The 15,625-nt window shown below is 56.5% G+C and overlaps 1 protein-coding gene across 1 annotated transcript in view; it reads left to right on the top strand.

The window, feature by feature from the left end:
- The window catches only part of ADAP1 (ArfGAP with dual PH domains 1), a gene marked incomplete at its 3' end in the record, with an annotated part of 47,344 nt that overhangs the window by 10,960 nt on the left and 20,759 nt on the right, over positions 1-15,625 (top strand). The window contains exon 2 of the mRNA XM_021710048.1: positions 8,962-9,092. Coding sequence (XP_021565723.1) covers positions 8,962-9,092 — 131 coding nt within the window. The remainder of the gene's footprint in view (positions 1-8,961; positions 9,093-15,625) is intronic.

The following is a 15,625-nucleotide window of genomic DNA, read 5'->3' on the forward strand; positions in this document are numbered from 1 at the left end:
GCCGCGGGGTGGAGGGAGGCGGTCTGCAGCGCCCGGTCGTTGAGGAGCTGCCCCTGGGAAGGGGTGAGCAGAAGTGCAGGGGCTGGGGAGCTGCGGGGGTGTCGGGTCCGCAGAGAGCAGGAGGCTGGTGGTCCGTGCACTCGGTGCAGAGCAGGGAAAAGGGGTTGGCGGGGACGGCGGGGCCACGCTGGGCTGGGGGCTCTGGCTCGGGAGCCCTGGCAGGCGTGTGCGCAGAAGAGCATTGCCGGAGAGGCTCCTGACAGAGCAGGGGACCCAGGCTCAGTCAAGGACAGGACAGAGGGTGTGGGCGGGGGTCGCCCCGGCTCCGCTGTCAGATGTGAGGTGATGGGACGCGGAGGTGGCATCACGCAGGATAAAGTCAACCACTCAGAAGTGAAAATTCAGCGGCATTTAGAGCACGCCAACCTGCACAACCGCCACCTCTGTCTCGTGCCCCAAATACGGCGTTGCGGCCGAGCCACCAGCTGAGACACTGAGGAGTGCACCCTGCCGGGACCCTCAGAGACGGCAGGCTCGGGAGGCTGGGCCTGGGTGGGAAGGATGGGGGCGCCTCGCGGTAGAGGCGTGGGCAGGGGAAAGGGAGGCGGAGGGGCGGCTGGGGGCAGCGGTCCTGAAATGCGCAGCAAGAGGGAGAGCGGGCCGGGAGGAGGCCCCGTGCCAGCTGCAGGCAGGCAGGTCTGGGGCCCGGGTGGGCCCCTTGTGGGGTCGGGCGGGCCCTGTGGTTTCAGGGCCACAGGGGCCAGGCGAGGTCATCGTGAGCACGGGGGTCTGGGGCTGCGCGGAGGGGGGTCCGGCTCGAGCCTGTCTGGGGTGCCCAGGGGCCTCTTGACCTGCTGTGGGACTCACACGCCAGCGGGAGGGCCGGCCCTGGGCGGCCGGCGTCCCGGCCGGGACCTGGGGCCGGGTGACCATGTGTGGGCGGGTGGGTGCCCTGAGAAACAGGAAAGTGGGAGGGAGAGGGGCCTGGATCCCAGCCCAGGGCAGGGCACTGTGTGCCAGGGGCCACCATGCCTGCCCCGCCCCACCAGGCCCTGGAGCCCACGGAGCTGCACAGCGCTGTGGGCAGTGGAGCCCCTCTCTGGGGGTGCCTGTACCCTGGGCCCCGGCCACCTGAGCTGCCCACCTGCCCTGGCTGGGGCCATGGCTCTCACCCTGGCATCTCCGCTGTGAGTCAGCCTGGGGAGGACAAGGTCTCTGGAGCCGGCCACGGAACTCTGCCAGAGCCAATCCCATGGGCAAGCTGCACCGCCGCCCTCCCCCCGCCTGGACCTTGGCCTTGGGGACAAGCCTGCTCGGCCCGAGGATGTGTCTCACCTGCCCAGGTGCCCCTGGCCAGCTCCCGGAAATCGTGTGGGGCTGAGTCACCTCAGGCAGCCTGGGAGGGGCTGGGGCAGAGCCGGGTGCACGGCGGGCAACAGAGCTGAGCGGCAGGGAGGGGGGAAGCTGGCGGCCCTGGGCAGGTTGTGGCGGTGGCCTGAGATGGCACTGGGCGCCCGGGACATTCGTAGGGGCTGGAACCTTGGCCCAACCTTCCACTGTGCCACACCAGCCATCCCGTGGCCGCCCTCGGGCCCAGGGGCACCTGCTGGCCTCATGGCCTGTCTTGGGGAGGACACAGACCATGGGCACTGACTCCAGGCCTCTGGGAAGAAAATCCCGGAGTCCTAGAAGCCTGAGTGTGGCCCTGAGAGGAGACTGGGCAGCCTCTGCACAGGCCTGATTGGTCCCACAGCTCCTTGCCCTGAGGCGGGGGGCTGTGGGGAGTGGGCCGCCAGCACAGAGCCCGGGCCTTGAGGGAGCCCTCCGTTTGGGCCTAAGGGGTCCTGGTGCTGGGGTGTCCCAGCCCGCTCCGCTCCCGCCTTGAAGGGGCTCTGAGGGTGGGTGGCTTGTGTGTGCATGTGGGCACCCCGCCCCATGTGCCCTCTTTGCGCTGACGGTTTTGGGGCATGTCCAGATGTGGGCAGGCCTGGCCATGCCCAGCAGCCTGGGAAAGAGGCCACCCCACCCAGCTCGAGCCTCTCGGAAACTGAAGGGTCAGCTCCGTGCCCTCCCCTTGGGGACTGGCCAGACTTTGTCCTCGCTGGAAGTTGGGGGGCTCTGGCTCCCTGTCTCCTCCCCTCACATGTGTGTGCACACCACGCACACACCCCCACGTGCGCGCGCACACCCTGCAAGGCCTAGGCACAGCACCGGGATTCCCGCGGACAGGCGGAAGTGGCCTCTCAGGGAGCTGAGTTCTGTGAGGGGTTTTTCTGGGGGAAGGACGCGCCGGCCTGGGATGGGCGTGGTGCACAGGCCGGACCAGGACGCCACCCTCTGCTTTCGTGGCTTCAGGGATTTAGGAGTCACGATCCTGGAGCCCGAAGTCTTACAACATTGCTCAGAGTCCCCTCCCAGGGTCTAAACCCCTCTGGAACACGGACTCAAGTGAAACTTCCTCTGAGGCCCAGGCGGGCCCTAAGCATGGGGTCTGGGGAAATGGAGGACTCTCCCTTCTTCCCTGGGCTTGATCAAGCTCCTCCCACCACCCGGCCTTTGCACATGCCGTCCCTGGGCTCTCCGCCTCTCCTGGCCAATTCCCGCTGGCTTGCTCCCTCTCCCTCCAGGCCCAAGGCTTCTGTTCCTCCCTCCCTGCTTCCTGCCCAGCCAGACTCCCCACTGCATGCTCTGCTGGCTGATTTCCTGGGGCACAGTGAGGGCTGTCTCCTGCGGGCTGTGGGCTCCCCAAGCCAGGCCTGTTTGTTCTCTGGTGACCGCCATGCCAGGTGCCAAGGGGTACTGGGATGCTGGGATGAGGGACAGGCAGGAGGAGGCTGAGTTTTTGATCAAAACTCCTCTCCCTTCAGACTGTCTTTCTGCCTCCCCACCAGCCCCGGGGGAGCCCCAGGAGGGGGAGGCCAGAGGGAGGGTGGGCACTCTGCCACCTCCAGGGACTGAGGGCAGCGCTTCCTCCTCCGCCTGGGGCCCTGGCGGGGGCTCCTGCCCTCCAGGGCCAGGGTCACGGTGTGTGACCTCAGGCCGGTGTCCGACCCTCTCTGGGCTGCACTGCCTTGTTCTGTGGGACTGGGCTAATGGCGGGTCTGTGGGGTGGAGTGAGGCCACGTGGTCAGGCACTGGCCCAGAGAGTGCCTGTCACATGGGTGGAGGAGGCAAGGGCAGGCGCTGGCTGGATTGGGAGGACCTGAAGGGTGCTTGCAGGTTGGGGACAGGACCAAGGGCACCCAGGTGCCACCCAGGTTTGGCTTTCTGGAAGACCCGGCTGCCCTGGGCCTGGGAAAGGGTCCCTGGCAACCTTGCAGAGTCTGATGCAGGGGGGAAGCCCAGAGGGCGGGGGGGAGGCCCTGTTTTCTTCTGCTCTGCAGTCTGCTTCGGGCATTAGATACACCTGCTTCCTTTTAAAATCCATCTTTATATTGGTGGCACATGCCTGTAGGTCCAGCCCCTTGGAAGGCTGAGGCAGAAGGACCGAACCTAGCAGGTCGAGGCTGCGGTGGTGAGAGTGTGCCGCTGCGCTCCAGCCTGGGCGGCAGAGACTCTGACCTCCCCCAAAATTCATCTTTATTGAGGTGCAACTTACACACAACAAAATGCAGCCTCTTAAGGGACAGCAGGAAGAAGTGACTTCACGTGCAGCTCGGACACAAAGCACGGTACCACTCCCCGAAAGTTCCCTCGGCCCCTCCCGGAGGGCTGATGGCACGGAGGCCTTTCCTGTGCTGGCTGGCGACCCAAATGGCAGCTGTGGCCAAGGGTCTGTGCGACTCTTGTGCCTGTTCTTGTGACTGCGTTGTCTGTTTTCTTATTACTAAGTCTTGGTCATTCTTTATGTCCTTTGGATACAAATCCTGGGTCAGGGACACGATTTGCAGCTGCTTTCTCCCCGCCTGGCTCGCCCTCCATTCCCTCAACAGTGTCTTTCAAAGAGCGGCTTTTAAAAGGATTCTGGCGATGCCAGTTTTTCTCCCTCCCTCTTCCCGCCTTCTGTCTGTTTCTCTCTCAGTCTCTCAGTGGATTCTGCTTTTGGTGCTGTGTCTAAGAAATCTCTGCCTAACCCACAGCCACAACTGCTTTTCTCCTATGTCTCCTTCCTCCCTGCTCCCTCCCCTCCTCTCTCTCCTTCCCTCCACCCCTCCCTCCCCTCCTCCTCTGCCGCCTCCTTCTTCTCTCTGTCTCTCTTTCTCTTTCGAGTTGGAGTCTGTCACCCGGGCTCAGGCAGTTCTTCAGCCTCAACCTTCCAAGCAGCTGGAGCTACAGGCACTTGCTACCACGCCCAGATAATTTTTTAAATTTATTGCAGAAATGCGGTCTCACCAAGTTGCTGATCTCAAACCCCTGGGCTTAGGCAGTCCTCTTACCTCCACCTTCCAAAGTGCTGGGAATACAGGCGTGAGACACCACGCCTAGCTCTTCTGTTTTCTTTGAGACGTTTTAGGATTTTACGTTTAGGGCGTTGATGCATTTTGAGTTAAATTTTGAATATGGTGAGAGGTGGGGTTGACATTGATGTGTTGTGGATGATATCTGGTTGTTCAGCGCTGTTAGTGGAAAGATTATTCTTTCTCCCCTGAACTGACTTTACATCTTTGTCAATAATTTGTCGTTCGTGTATGTGAGGGTGTATGTCTAGGTTCTCTAGTCTGTTCCATTGTTCTGTTTTCGTGTCAGTGCCTCACTGTCCCGATAACTGTGATTTTATAAGAAGTTCTGAAAACAAGTAGTGTTAGTTCTCCACCTTTGGATGTTTTCTACATTGTTTTGGCTATTCTAGGCCCTTTGCATTTCCATTTTAATTTTATAATCTGCTTGTTAATTTATATTTTTAAAAAATCCTGCTGGAATTCTGATTGGGATTGCATTGAACCTATAGATTAATTTGTGTGGTAATAGTATTCTTGTCTTCCACCCCATGAAAGTGGCATCTCTCTCCACATCTACAGGTCTTCTTTGATTTCTCTGTGTAGTGTTTTATAGTTTTCAGTGTATTATCTTTCATATCTTTTGTCATTTATCTTCAAGTATTTCATACATTTTCTACTGTTGTAATGGCATTTTAAAAATTTCAACTTCTGATTGCTTGTTGCTAGCTTACAATTGATTTTTGTATACTTATCTTGTATCCTGCAATTTTGCTATGCTCACTTATTAGTTCTAGCAGTTTATTAATAGTCCGTGGGATTTTCTATATAGATGATTATGTTGGCTGTGAACAAAGATAGTTTTATCTCTTCCTTTCCAATCTAGATGCTTTTTTTATTGCCTTATTGCAACTTTAGTTCAATGTTGAGTAGTAGTGATTAGAACAGACATCTTTGTCTTGTTCCTGATCTTGGGAGGTGGATTTTTAGTCTCTCTCTGTTAAGTATGACTTTAGTTACAATATTTCTATATCAAGTTGGGGAAGGTCCCCTCTATTCCTAATTTTCTGTACGTTTTTCTCGGGATGTTATATTTTGTCTAATGCCTTTTTTTGCATCTATTAAGATGATCATTTGGTTTTACCTTTTTAATTTGTAAATATGGTGAATTACATTGTTTGATTATCAAATGTGAAACCAATCTCGCGTTACTGGTCTAAGCCCCTGTTGATCACACTATATCATTTGTTTTATATATTGTCGAGAGACACATCTTTTTGTATGCCTATGTTGTGGTGTCTCTTGGGCAGATACCTAAGAGCAGAATGACTGGATCATGTGGGAGATACATGGCTGTTTAACTATGTAAGAGACTGTTGTTTCCATGGTGGGTTGATCCAATCCTGCTCCTACCAGCAGTGATGAGGATTCCAGTTGCCTGACCCCTCCTCAACACCTGGCAGTGTTGGTCTCTTGGATTTTAAACATCCTCATGGGTTTGTAATAGTGTGTTGTCATAAAACCTTTTTGAAAACCTCCTACTCTTCCAGCGACAACCTTTTTGCTCTGTCCCCAACACACTGGATTTAACTGGCTCTTGTCTTTTTATTCTTGTGTAAAGGATCTTGCTGTCTCCATTTCCTAATGCTGAGCTTCCTGATCCCTCTTTAGAAGGAGACTGTTCAGTTGTGTTTGTGGGCGACACATATGTGCGTGTATCCTCACACACAAATACCAGGAGGACGTGACAGGCTTGGGTCAGACAGCCGTCAGTTTCCACCAAGGGGGCCTTGTGCCAGCCACGTGACGTTGGGACAGTCTGTAACCACTCCCTGAGCCTCATGTGTGTTCAGTTGTCAAAGACAGACGGTATTCTTAGTAATGGCTGGAAGCCGTCAGTTCTAGTCACAAGCCCACCTCGGGCTCACACACTGCGTCTCACCCATCTTTCCCTCTGAGCAGGACTGGCAAACTTTTTCTTTCTTTTGTTGTTGCTGTTGGAGTCTTACTCTGTCGCTCAGGCTGGAGTGCCATGGCACACTCATGGTGACCTCAGCACCGACCTGCTGGGCTCCGACGACCCTTCCACCTCAGCCTTCCAAGTAGCTGGAACTACATGCGTGTACCACACTCGGCTAATTTTTTTTTTTAATTTATTGTAGAGACAAGGTCTCACCAGGTTGCCTGGGCTGGTCTTGAACCCACAGGTTCAGGCAATCCACTCGCCTCGACCTCCCAAAGTGCTGGGATTGCAGGCTGAGCCACTAAGCCTGGCCAGCAAACCTTTTCTTAGAAAGCCAGGCGGTAAATATTTTAGGGCTGGATGACTTCTATCACAAGTACTCAATCCCGCCGCCATAGACAATCCGTGAACAGACGGGAATGGCTGCATTTCAGGAAGGCTCGACTTACAGAGCCCAGGCAGCTGGCCCGCGGGCAGTGAGTGCCAGCTTCACAAAGGGCACCGCAAACAGGCCTTTCTTTCTCCAGGTCAGAGGGATAGCCTTGCCCGGAGCCCCCGTGTGAGGGCGAAGGAGGGGCTCTGATGGCCTCTGCTCTGCATCCTAGGGATGGCAGAAGGTCGGTAAAGGTCGTGAGGTGCCAGGCCTGGTCCAGTGGTCCACGCTGCCAGGGCGGCGTCTGGCGGCATCGCCACGTGGTGGGAGGTGCGGTCTCCACTGCAGCCCAGAGCAGCGGCCCTCCCAGTGGGGCTCCTGCCACCCACTTCCCCTCGCAAGTGGATCCTGCTGCCCCATCAGACAGATGAGGAAGCTGGGCCCCGTGAGAGGCCTGTCTGCCGGACGCTCGGGGCACAGCTGTGGGCGGCTCTGGGGAAGCCGTGGCCGCACGCAGGCCTCTCCTTTCTGGGCCTTTGGTCTGGCCCCCCTCCCGCCGTGTCCCACTGACACCGTCCGCCGACCCCACACTCCCTTCCTCCGCGAAGCCTCCCCGCTCTGCGTGGGCAAGGCTCCCGTGCCAGCACAGGCCTCAGCCGGCAGGTGTGTGTGGACGGGCTGCGCGTGACGGGAAGGCCTCTGGTCCCTGGGACACGGGGCTCTGCTGCAGTGGGCCCGTGGTCCCTCCTTCCTTGGCTCCTGCGGAGACCTACCCTGTGCCAGGTTCGCCGGGGCCGCGGCGCCCGCCATCCGCGGGGAGACGAACTTGCTTCACCGGGGGCTCGCTGCTGTAACCAACAGCTCCTGAGTCCCGGCGGTCTGGAGTGTTAGCGCTGGCGCATGGCCCTGGTGGCGGGGCCCGGTCTGGGCTCTGCTGGAGGCCTCTCTTGTCCACAGCCGGGCCCGCCCACCTTGGCCTCTGCGCCCCCCCCACGGAGTCCCCCTCCACCGTCCCCACCTGCCAAGCGTGGGGACAGTGTGGCGGGGCGCGGTGTTGTCCTCTGCTGGGCCTGGAGGGGCGCAGCCCCTCTACGTCTGTCTCCCTGGCTGGGATTTGATTTGCAGCCCCCCGTTGCTGCCGGGGAGCGCCTTCATTTCAATCGGCCTCATCCGGAGAGCTGGTACTAACGATGAGGGCTTCTCGGAGTGACGCACCCCTTCCAGAGAGATCATGCTCTCGAGGGCTCCTGTTGGCCGGACCCACGCCCTCCACGAGTAATTGCGATGGGAAGAAGCATGCTGGGAATCTCACAGCAGCCCACCCGGCCACCCACCCGCTGGCCCCCTGCCCAGGCCAGCCCACAGCAGCCTGTTTACCCACCTGCCTGCCGCCCAGCCCAGGAGCCCGGGACACAGTGGCCCACCCACCTGCTGCCCAGCCCTCCAGGCCGCAGGCCCACACTGCTCACTTTGCTGTGGTTCAGTGCAAAGTAGTCAGACACATGCAGAAACAGGCGTGGTTGCGCCATGATCGTGCCACGATGCCCGCCTCCCTTTAGGCCTGGCAGTTGGCAGCCTTTTGCTGGGTTTGCTCGTCCGTGTGTGTGTGTGTGTGTGTGTGTGTGTGTGTGTGTGTGTATGTGTTTCTGTTGAACGTTTAAAGCACACTGGATGGGAAGGTGCAGACCCCCATACACGCATGGGTTGAGCCACAGCAGCGCTGTCACACCTCACACGGTCAGTGCAGTCTGTGCTGGCTCCCAGGCATGGGGCATCGTCTCACCTTCCCCGCCACCGTCTGTCCAGTCAGGCCACGTGCCACACCAGTTCTGGGGCCTCTCCTCTGTTTGAGCCCTCTGTGTCTTTGCCTCCAGCCTGGGGTGATTGGGTGCACAGCCACCCTAGAGGGTGTGTGGGCCTAGCCCTGCCTGGGCTTTCAGTGCCGGGGGACGTGGCTCTGGCAGGCACCCTGGCGGGGTTTCCCTCTTGAGGCCGGCCCAGCATGCAGCCTGCCCTGACCAGCTCTCTGCAGGTGCTGTGGGGTCTGAGTAAGCCCTGGGCAGCGGCATGTTGGGAGGCGTGGTGAGCTCCAGAGTCTGGGGCTGGGTGAGCCCCAGGGTCTCCTCTGCAGCCCCACCTCCACAGAGGGGGTGAGGCTTCCAGCTGGGGTCCCCCGACCCTGCCCGACACTCCGGCCCCCCTGCAGGTCCCTGGGCCGAGCCTCTCTGAATGTCGCCTCTTCCTTTCAGATCCCGACTGGGCCTCCTACACCCTGGGTGTATTCATATGCCTGAGCTGCTCCGGAATCCACCGGAACATCCCCCAGGTCAGCAAGGTGAAGTCGGTCCGCCTGGACGCCTGGGAGGAGGCCCAAGTGGAGGTACGAGGGAGGGGTGAGGGGCAGGGGCAGAGGGAGACCCAGGGAGTCTCGCTACCACCCTCTGGGCACTCCAGCCTCTCCGGCCGCAAACACCCTGTGGCCTGGCTGTGGGCCCTGAGAGGCTGGGGCTGGTGGGGCCTTGACCCCACGAGGCTGGGGCGCCTGGCAGGCCCCGCCCCTCCCTGGAGGCTCCTCCTGTGTGGCCGCTGCACCCCTGCCCTGGGGCCAGGGCCTGGCTCCCTCCTGGGCAGACACAGACTCTGTGGGTGCTGTGTGTGTGTGTTGGCGGGGGCGGAAGGCCAGATGGAGAGCCAGTTCCCACACAGAGGACCCAAGGCCCGGGTCAGCAAGATGGCAGGGTGAGTGTCCCATCTCCAAGTCACTTGCCATGGTCCCAGAAGAAACGGCTAGCCAGGGGGCTGGGGGAGAGCCCTGCCCACTGTCCCAGGAATTCCAGACTCGGGGCGATCTGGAACTGGCCTGGCCGAGGTACTCAGTGGGTGTGCACTGTTTTTGGAAACATCCCAAACTTGAGTGCTCAGAGAGGGTGGAGGTCTGCCTTGGTGCTGGTGTGGGGGTCTGGGTGGCCCAGGCCAGAAACCAGCAGGCACGGGGCGGCTGCACGTGGGGCGATGGCCCACAAGGAAGGTGAAAGGCCAACCACAGGCATGGTTAGGAAACCTGTGATTCCCACCTGTAGCGGCCAGGGCAAGGGGCCTGCAGGACAGCACTGAGCCCGGCACAAGGAGCTCACCCCTCTCTGGGCGTCCACTTGTGTGATGAAGCTGAGGTTACCTTCAGATAGGTCTGGGGGTTGACTGGGGGGGCGCCTGGACCCTCGGCCCAAGCACGGAGCTGGGTCTTTGTCTGGCCTCTTGCTGAGGCTTCCCTGGGCAGGGGGCTTCTGCGTGCAGGCCCCTGGCCATGCCTGGGTGGCAGTCGATGCGGGCCTCTGGGGCCTGACCGCGAGCCAGGCCCACACTGGGTGCCGGTGCCCCAGCCACGTCCGCTCCTCCTTCCCAGGGAGACAGGCCCACGTGTTGTACCGAGAGGTGGCCGGGCAGTGGGGGCCGGGCACAGACCCTCTCTCCTGTTCCTCACATTGTGTGGGCTGTTTTGTTTGCAGCTTTGTTTTCCTTTAGAACATCTTTTTCAACAACTGCTTCATTGAGATGCAGTTCGGATGCCTTACAATCCACCCATTATAGTGCACAACTGGTTGGCTTTAAGTAAATTCACAGGGTTGTGCAACCATCACCACAGCCGATTTTAGAGCATTTCCATCGCCCCTAGAAGAAACTCCATGCCCTCTGGTTATCTCCGCCCCCAACCTTCAGCAACTGCCAATCAACTTTCTGTCTCTCTCTCTCTCTCTCTCTCTCTCTCTCTCTCTCTCTCTCTCTCTCTCTCTCTCGTTGCCTATTCTGGACAGTTTTTTTTCTTCTTTTTGAGTTGGCATCTCACTCCATCGCCCAGGCTGGAGTGCTGTGGCATGCTCACGGCCGCCCCAGTGTTGACCTCCTGGGCTCCGGCGATCCTTCCGCCTCAGCCTTCCAAGTAGCCGGAACTATAGGCGTGTGCTGCCACGACCGGCTAATTTTTTAAAAAATTTATTGTAGAGATGAAGTCTCACCAAGTTGCCCAGGCTGTTCCCGATCCTGGGGGTTCTGGCCATCCCCTCACCTTGGCCTCCCAAAGTGTTGGGATGACAGGCTTGAGCCACCATGCCCGGCCTTTGGGCAGTTTTACAAATGAAGTCATACGCTCCCTGTCCTCTTGCCTGGCTTCCGCCACCACGTGTGGCGTCTTCACAGTCAGGGAGGGGTGAGGCCCTACCGGCCACCCTGGCCTCTGCGGCTCGGCCCGCTGGCCGCTGTCAGGGCCTCCTTCCTTCTTGAGGCTGAATAATGCTCCACTGCGTGAATGGATCACACTGTTTCTGTGCATCCCTTGATGGGGTGGGGGTGGGGGTTGCTCCTGCCATATCTAGTGCATCTGGATTCTTCCATGATACGTGCACAGGTTCTAAGAGCAGACTGGAATGGGGCTCCTCTCTCCCCGGAGACCCTCCTGGCAACCAGGGGCTGGGTTTGTGCATCCTTCTAAGAGACCTCCCTTTTCTGTCCGAGTGTGAGTGCGTTGGACTCAGTCCATGGGAGCCTCCCACGCCTCCTGTGGCTGTGTGGTCATCCCCGTGGGGCTGCCCCATGCTCTCCTTGCTGTGCCCTGTGGCTGGACACGCAGGCTGTTCCAGCCTTTTCCTCCTGCGATCATTGGGCGGGCAGGCAGCTTTGTGGAAGTGTCGTTTTGCATACGTAGGAGTTTGCTGGTGGCCTAAATTCCTCGAAGTGAAAGTGCAAATTCAGTGCTTTCGTGGCTTGGTAATCTTGGAGAGATTTGAGGCAAACTCCCCCTCGTAACTACTCAGTGACACCCACACGCCGTGAGTGTGCTTGCTGCATTCCCGCCAACACGCGGGCCGCCCGCGCTTCTTTGCTGACCTGACGGGGAGAGTTATTTGGAAGTTTCTAATCTTGAATGAGATGAGTATCTTGCAGTAGGCTCTGGAGTCGTGTGCTCTTCTTACCTGCGGACGGTCTCTCATGCCTTCACCTGCCTCCCTGCTGCGTTGCTGGTGGTTTCCATCCTCTAGGGTTCTTGATACATCAGGGAAATTAACTGTTTGAGAGATTAGTTGAAAATGTTTTCTCTAGCTTGTCTTTCGACTTTGCTCACGGTGGTTTTCGCCATGGAAATTTTTTTACTTTGCTATAGTCAAAGTGATCAAACTTTTGTGGTTTTAGGGTTCATAGCATACTCAGATAGGCCTTCTCTGCCCAGTTATTTTTTAAATAACAGCTTTATTGAGGTATAATTCACACACCGTGCAGCTCACCCTTGCAAGGCGTACAATTCAGCCGTCTTGGTAAAGCCACGGAGCTGTGCAGCCATCACCGCTATCTAATTTCAGAACATTTTCATATCCCAAAATAAAGCCCTACACTCACCAGCAGTCACCTCTCCATCCCCCCACCCCAGCCCCTGCCGAAAGAAGAAAGACCTACTTCCTGTCTCTGTGGCTTTGCCTGTTCTGAACATTTCAAGTAGATGGAATCACACCATGTGTGGTCCTCGGCGACTGGCCTGTTTCACTCGGGTTCATCTGTGCTGTGGTGTGTGTCAGTTTCTGTCCTTTCTGTGGCAGAATAACGCTCCATTATGTGACTGGGCCAAGTTCAGTGTGTCCGCTCTTCAGTGGACGGCCTCTGGGGTGGCTTCCACTTGCTGCTGTGGGCATCGTGTGCAGGCCTGTGCGATCGCGTCTTCGTGTCTCTCAGATTCTGTGGACCTGCTGGGTCTGTGCCACCTTGATGTTCAGCACTTTGAGGAACTGCCATGCCACATGGTGTGGTCCAAACACATTCCCCCCAGCCACGACGAGGCTCCAGGCTTTCCACACCCTCCCCAGCCTCACTGCGGTCTGCCCTTGATCCTGGCGGTCCCAGAAGGTGGGAGGGGCGGGCTCCCATGGCTCTGGTTTGTGTGCCCGATGGATGGGGAGGAGGCTTGTTGGCCATTTGTGTGTTGTCTTTGGAGCAGTGTCCATTCAACTCCTTTACCCACCTTTAAGTTGGGTTTTTGTCTTTTTATTGCTAAGTGAGGAGTTTTTATCATGGAGTAGAAGTTCTTTTCTTTTTTTTTTTTGAGTTGAAGTCTGTCGCCCAGACTGGAGTGCAATGGCACGCTCCTGGCCACCGCAGCCTCTATCTGCTGGGCTCCAGTGATTCTTCCGCTCAGCCTTCCAAGTAGCTGGAACTACAGGCATGCACTACCACACCCGGCTAATTTTTTTATTTATTGTAGAGATGAGGTCTCGCCAAGTTGCCCAGGTGGGTCTCGAACCCACGGGCTCAGGCCATCCACTCACCTTGGCCTCCCAAAGCGCGGGATTACAGGCTGAGCCACCGAGCCTGGCCAAGTAGGAGTTCTTTATATATTCTGGACACAAGCCCTTATCAGATGTAGGATTTACGAATGGGGGAAGGGAGGGAGGAGGATGGGTGGAAGGGCGCCACGCTTGCAGCCTGGACGGCAGGCTCAGTGAAGCCCAGATCTCACTATCATTCAGCATACCCACAAAACAGCCTGCACACGAACCCCCCCAATCTAAAATTTTAAAAATCAGTGTGTGTCCAAGAACGAAGCTCCCTTTCTGGAAATGAAATTTAATATGAAGTTAAGGCAGTTGGACAGAACACCTGCATAATTCGTTGTTTAATCATTTTAAGGCCGGGCTCGTTGGCTCAGCCTGTCACCTCAGCACTTTGGGAGGCCAAGGCGAGTGGACTCCCTGAGCCCACGGGTTCGAGACCCACCTTGGCGAGACCTCGTCTCGACAATAAATAAAAAATTAGCCGGGCGTGGTAGCGCGCACCTGTGGTTCTGGCTACTTGGAAGGCTGAGGTGGAAGGATCGCCGGAGCCCAGCAGGTGTGAGCTGTGAGCGTGCCACGGCACTCCAGCCTGGGTGACAAAGTGAGACTCCAACTCAAAAACAGACAAACAGACAAATAATTTTAACATAAATTTTAAGTGCAAATACTCAAAAAGTGAACAATTTTTCTCATTCTGTAGGTCATCTTTTCACTATATTTGTTTAAAATTATAAATATATTTTGAGTCCAGGTCTCATGCTGTCACCCAGGCTGTAGTGCAGTGACACGATCATAGCTTACTGCAGCCTCAACCTCCTGGGCTCACGCAATCCTTTTGCCTCAGCTTCCCAAGAAGCTGGAACTCCAAGCATGTACCACTACATCTGGCTAATTTTTTTTTTTAGAAATGTGGTCTCACTATGTTGCCCAGGTTGGTCTCAAACGCCTGACCTCAAGCAATTCTTTCACTTTGGCCTCCTAAAGTGCTGGGATTATAGGCATAAGCCACCATGCCTGGCCTTAAAATTATATACACACACACACACACACACACACACGTATATATATGTGTATATATATTTATTGAATTGGCGTCTCACTCTTGCCCAGGCTGGAGTGCAGTGGCACACTTATGGCCACTGCAGCCTCGACCTGCCGGGCTCCGGCAATCCTTTGCCTCCGCCTTCCAAGTAGCTGGAACTAGAGGTGCGCGCTACCACGCCTGGCCAATTTTTTGATTTATCGTAGAGACGAGGTCTCACCAAGTTGCCCAGGCTGGTCTTGAAACCCTGGACTCAGACAATCCTCTCACCTCGGCCTCCCAAAGTGCTGGGATTAAAGGCTTGAGCCACCGCAGCCGGCCGGTTTATATTTTTAAGGAGCAATCCATGTAATTCTTTTATTATTGAAGTGACATCACAACATGAAATTAACCATTTTAAAGCAAAGAATTCAGTGGCATTTAGTACATTCATAGTGTTTTCAACTACTACCTATATCTAGTTCCAAAATATTTCTGTCACCCAAAGAAGACCCTGGACCCAATGGGCAGTCACCTCCCGCCTCCCCAGCCCCTGGCCACCACCAGGCGGCTTCCGGTCTCTCAGCCTGTTCAGGGCATTTCATTTCGTGTCTCATATGACACTTGCCCTTTTGTACCTGGCTTCCTTTGCTTAGCATTCTGCTTCCGAGGTCCATCATGTCTTCTCACTTCTTGACGGCGTCCTTTGGCGCACAGAGTCTTTAATTTTGGAAAAGGCCCATTGACTAGTTGTTGTGCTATTCATATCACATCTGAGAAACCATGACCCAGTCCAAGGACAGGAAGGTTTTCTTGTATATGCGCCTAAAATTATTTTATTTTATTCTTTTTTGAGTTGGCGTCTCACTCTGTCCCCCAGACTGCAGTGCAGGGGCCGTTCCCGGCCACCGCAGCCTCGACCTGCTGGGCTCCAGCGATCCTTCCGCCTCAGCCTTCCGAGTAGCTGGAACTACAGGCGCACGCTACCACGCCCAGTTGATTTTTTGATTTATTGTAGAGATGAGGTCTCGCCAAGTTGCCCAGGCGGGTCTCGAACCCGCGGACTCAGGCAATCCACTCACCTCAGCCTCCCAAAGTGCTGGGATTACAGACTGACCCACCGAGCCCGGCCCCTAAAATTATTTTAAAACACCAAGATTTCATCTACCATCTTTACTGTTTAATTTAAATCCTTAATTCAGTTTGAATCTGTTTTAGTGGAAGGTGTTCCAATGCTTTTTATTTTATTTTATTTTATTTTATTTCATTTTTTGAGATGGAGTCTCACTCTGTCACCCAGGCTGGAGTGCACTGCCACGCTCACGGGTACCACAGCCTCGACCTGCTGGGCTCAGGTGATCCTTCCGCCTCAGGCTTCCAAGTAGCTGGGACTACAGGCATGCGCCACTACGCCTGGCTAATTTTTTGATTTATTGTAGAGACGAGGTCTTACCATGTTGCCCAAGCTTGTCTCAAACCCATGGGCTCAGGCAATCCTCTCGCCTTGGCCTCCCAAAGTGCTGGGATTACAGGCTTGAGCCACCGCACCCAGCCCCAGTGCTTTTTTTTTTTTTTTTT

This window comes from Carlito syrichta, unplaced genomic scaffold, assembly GCF_000164805.1.
Source record: "Carlito syrichta isolate Samal-C Ts95f unplaced genomic scaffold, Tarsius_syrichta-2.0.1 Scaffold287970, whole genome shotgun sequence".
Lineage (NCBI taxonomy): Eukaryota > Metazoa > Chordata > Mammalia > Primates > Tarsiidae > Carlito > Carlito syrichta.